Raw genomic sequence first — 5,109 nt, 5'->3', positions numbered from 1 at the left:
AATCTTCGAGTAAAAAAGTTACCCAGTGGTTCATGTCTTCTCTGGTTGGAAGTCGGACATATCTAAAATAAGGTTAAAGTTAACATTTAACTAGAGTTAATATTTTGGTTGGATGACATCAGAAAAACGCCACGTGCTAGGTTATTTTGCTGCTAGATCAAGTTTGATCTAGCAGCGCGAGAGCAAAATCCTTTCCCTTGTCATGTGGTTTTACGCATTCTGATGTCTGATATTATGCCTTTGTTTTAACGAATAATATAACTTAATTTGACAGTATTTGAATACCAAAAGTATAAGTGTTTTTGCTTCTCCGGAAACAGAAATTGGAAGCAAAGATCACGAAAAGTCGACTATTTTGTTTTTAGAAGCACTCGTTATGAAATTTTACACCCAAATTAATTTCTTAATTTTTGACTTGTGAAAGTCACTAAATTATTTGTGGATGTGCATCCAAATATGCTAGAAATAAATTGTTTTTGACTTTTAACTTCTAGGATTAATCCTCTTCTGATATTTGAAACACCCTCTACGTAAAAAGCACCAAATATTTGCCTACTTTTAGTCTCAGAAAAATTAAGAAAATCCTAACTCTTGTTGCATAACTATCAAAATTATAGAAGGAAATTAAGATGTCGAACAACCTAAAAGATACGGATGCACAAAAACTCAGATTCAACTGTTTTCAAAAAGTCTAAACAAACCGAGCTGAAAAACAATGAAAAAAACCGACAGACACAAAATACGTGGGCCCATGCTAACTTCCGAAGAGGTGGGGCCCAGTAGAACCCGCAAATGTTGGAAAACTGTTAGAGGCGGGTTTTTTTGGTTGTTTTCTCCTCCGTCCGTTTAGAATCACTAATGTAAATTTTGGACAAATTTTTAACTAATCCAAAAACATTGAATCAGACCATAAGTACCAAGAAAATTATCCTTAATTCCCTCAGTGATGCAATGCATCTTGAAACAATGAGGACTACAATCTACCGTACGACGACGGTTTTCTCCTTTTAGACGACATTTCGTTCGGTAAATCACACGTAGAAATATCTCAACTCAGTTAAATCCTAATATTCCATGCAACACGCCCTATTGTATTAATCTACTACACATATACTATCACCAATCTCACCTGCTGGACCCCAGTTTTCCCAAGGCTTAAGGATGAATCAACGGCAAATGATGCTCGTAAGAGTTTGTTATTCCACGTCAATAAAAAAGCGAAAAATACGCATCCACATCAGATTTCACAGTTGTATGCGTGGGTCCCACATTTCTGTTAAACTCAGTAGAAAGAGAACCGACCCAAGTTCCTCGCCGATGGACAACTCTGTTTCTTTCTCTCCTCTATATAAAGGTCTTACTCTTCAGTCTTTCATTTCCAGATTCTTCATTACTAATTTCACATTCTCTCTCTCTCTGAATCTCTCTGTCTCTAACTGTTTCTCTCACCGAAGAATCTTCTCATCTACGCTTCTCAACTTGTGAGTGTTTCTTGAAGAATCTCTGCGATTTCTTGATGATGATCATTGTGATGATGATGATGATCATAAACTAATCTGTGTTTAGATTTGTGATCAGTTCGAAGTATCGATTTGTTAATGTTCTAAGTTCAATGTAGTTTAATTTCTCTGTAGATTGTCTTTTGATTTGATTTCTTACTGATTCGTTAGTATATTTAGGTTTGATTGATGTTGGTGTTGTTTCAATCTGAGGCGGTTCGGAAAAGTTTCATGGAAATTTTAGGGTTTTTTAGATGTTCGAATTCGTTGATTGAGCTGTTTCTAGCTATTTTCTAGTCGGTTTGATTTTTGTATCTTTCAAGATATGATGTTTCTTGAATCATTCAGCGGTAATCAATTTCATTTTGTTGTTGATTTTGGAAAACCTAACTTTCTTGATGAGGAATTTCTCTGATTTAGTAGTAATTAGGTTTTGGAAATTGATATTTTGATTATCTCTTTTAAAAGTTGATGTTCTGATTATCGGTTTTGTATGTATTCATGCTAGATATCGAAGATGCAGAAAAACGATTCGTCTAAATCTCAGGACAGCAGTAGCAGTATGAAGTCGTCGATAGATTATCAGACACCGATTCGTTCACTGAGTAACGTAGAGTATTACTATGTACCAGCATCACCAAATCATAAATCATCATCATCGGGTGGTGATTCAAGATTTAGTTCTCAGAATTCTTCAACTTTCCCGCCAAAATCATCAATCTGTAACTCAATTTATCTAACTCCTTCTTCATCTTCATCTTCTTCTAATGAAGAAAACAATCAAATTACAAAAGAGGATCGACTTTACCTTGCTCGTGTCATTCTACTGTATGAACAATTAATGGATCGGTATGAATTATGTTGGAGCTATCTCGAAGATTCGTCAAGGAAAGTTGATATATTAAGTCAAGAAAATGCTGCCCTTCGATTGCTTAACAGAGATCTGATAAATCGATTAAGTCTATCAACTGAGGTTTCTGGCAATCATCAGAAGAATCACCGCTCTGCTTACATTTCTTCTGGATTTCCAACTCTTTCGATCATCAAGGATTTTCCTTCTCTCAACATTGGAGATAATGGAGGCAGTACTGGTGGAGGTGGTGGACCTAAGAATGACAACCGAGTTGCACCGAGTCGTGAAGCTCCAGTTACGAGTCCAACCAGTGTAATCGGGAATAATAGCAAGGGATTTGATGAGAAACCAGTTCAAGTTCAAGCAGATAGAGTTTCTTTGCCAAAGAGCATCTCCATTCGTTCTAGTGCTTACTTGAAGATGAATCAATCTAATAATCCTGCTGCTACCAATACAACTGCTCCTTCTTTCAACAAAACAGCCAACCGACTTTGTGTTGCTAGTAAACCATTCATTCCTAGCACTGCGGTAAGAATCATTGGTTTTATTTTAAGTTACTTCATACTAATTTCTGTTTAATAGTGATTTATTCATTTGTTGAGTTCTTCGAATTAAAATGAAGTTTATTTGATAAATTTTGCTGTTTTTTAGTCCTCATTTCAAGTATTTTGCAATATTTAGATTTGATTAGTAATTTTTTGTTGTATGAATGGAACAGCCTCGAGTTAATTTGCCTACTGTTCCTGCTGTTGGTGAGAACAAAAAAGGAGTTGATGATCAAAAGGAGAAGAAGGAGGAGGACCCACTGGAATTGGATGTATACAATCAAGGAATGTCAAAGACAGAGTTATGCAATAAGTGGCAAGAAACAGGTGTATGTCCATATGGGGACCATTGTCAATTTGCGCATGGAATTCGTGAACTACGTCCTGTGATTCGCCATCCTAGGTACAAAACTGAGGTTTGCAGAATGGTTTTAAATGGAGGTTTCTGTCCTTATGGTCATCGCTGCCATTTCCGTCATGCCCTGACTGATCAAGAGAAGCGTACCGGTATTACTCATTCTTAATTAGATTGTCTAGCTTCTACCTACGTGCAAGATGTGAATAGCAAAATGGAGAGTGATGAAGCAGTATGGAAAAAATGAAAAAAAGGGAAAAAAGCAACAGAAAAGAAGGAAAGAAAAAAGGAAGCTACAAGGGAGAGAGATAGTATATTCAGTGTATATATAGACAGAGTATGGCAGTATCAGTATGCACATCAGAATCAATAAAGACAGAAAAACAAAAATAGAAGCACCCGTGAGATAAAGTCATTGATAATAAGATGAGGGGGTTGCAGATTTTCTAAGCATATATTGGTTCATTTTGAAAACAGAAGAGAAGAAATGGTACAAACAGAGAGGGTGATATTTTGTTATGAGCTTAGCTATACCTATATATGGGAATCACTGGTTTATTTTGAAGACAGAAGAGAAGAAATGGTACAAAAAATAGAGGGTGATAGTGTGATACTCTGATATTTGCTTAATTAGCTATATGGGAGTCAGCCAGTCAGGGAATCGTCGTAAGTTGGATTTTGGTATCTTGATCATCTACCACACCGTCAGCATTTTTGGGGTTATTCTATTTCCCTTTTCTGCTTTTTTTCTTTTCGGATTTTGCTATTACTTTAGTAAAATTCTTATAGATTAGGCCTATATCTGAGAAGAGGTACTTGTTGAGTAGTCACGTTTATTGCAAGAGTGGACTGTGCCCAAGTACACAGTACATACATAGAGAAAGAGAGAGACCAGAGCAGACAGAATTATTTGTTGGTTAAACTGGAATTTAATCGTCTTGATCGATCATTAGTACGCTACTTATATTCATTATAGTTCATTCTTATGGTAATTTGTAATGATGAACTTTCTTAAACAGTAAGCAATCTTTGATTCAAGTTTCCTCATCATAATGCCTATTTTTTTTACTTTTCCTCCGAGTTTATTAAATGGTCATGTATACACACTAGTATCATACCAGAATGTTAATTACATGGAGAATTAATAGCTCTGGAACTAGAAACATTTGTGGACATTGCCAATTATATGATACTTTCATGTGATGTAAACTATCTAGGCTAGTTACTTCAGTTCCATATAGTCAAGTGAAGTGATCACTGAAGGTTGTATACCTTTCTCTTGATTTTGAAGCTTCCTATTAGCTGGAGGCTAATATTGCTGTGACCCTCCAAATAAAGTTAACATTCCAACCACCAAGCAGCAATCCCAATCTGGTCTGGCATTGAGAGATTTGTGTAACCGAAATTTGGTCCAGTGTCCACCAAACATAACTAAAAGGCATATAACATCTACTTCTCAGCTACTCCATATATATGGGCATGCATTAATTCTGATCAGTTAGATGCTTATAACTCACGCATATATCTTTTCGGTTTATCAGGCTTAGTAAAGTCAGTTATATTCGTCAACATCAATCTTATTTTTTCAGAAATTGATGATTGTGTGAACACGTAAATCACGAAGGCATATATATGTTTACAAATAATGTTCGCACTCTAGGTACATACTCGCTCTGAAGAGACAATCACATTGATTCCTTGGCTCAAAACCTTCGGGTTTATCATAGCCTCATCTAATGTCATTGCCAGAGGTGTTTATATAGGGGAAGATAAAGAAAACGAAGTATAAAAGTAAAACTCATGGAGTGTTAGACGAATACAAAGTGCTGAAATGTAAATAAGACTGGGGTTTACGTG

At 35.9% G+C, this 5,109-nt stretch overlaps 1 protein-coding gene across 1 annotated transcript; it reads left to right on the top strand.

Moving 5' to 3' along the window:
* The first annotated feature begins 1,356 nt into the window (after positions 1-1,356).
* On the top strand, positions 1,357-4,319 carry LOC113282194 (zinc finger CCCH domain-containing protein 15-like). Its single transcript, XM_026531160.1, has 3 exons — positions 1,357-1,481; positions 2,008-2,880; positions 3,071-4,319. Exons 2-3 carry the CDS (start codon positions 2,017-2,019, stop codon positions 3,419-3,421), a joined length of 1,215 nt encoding a protein of 404 aa, XP_026386945.1. The 5' UTR covers positions 1,357-1,481; positions 2,008-2,016; the 3' UTR covers positions 3,422-4,319.
* The last annotated feature ends 790 nt before the right edge of the window (positions 4,320-5,109 follow it).

This window comes from Papaver somniferum, chromosome 5 (assembly GCF_003573695.1).
Source record: "Papaver somniferum cultivar HN1 chromosome 5, ASM357369v1, whole genome shotgun sequence".
Lineage (NCBI taxonomy): Eukaryota > Viridiplantae > Streptophyta > Magnoliopsida > Ranunculales > Papaveraceae > Papaver > Papaver somniferum.
Note: the sequence above shows the minus strand (reverse complement) of the source record. Positions and strands in the feature narration are given on the sequence as shown.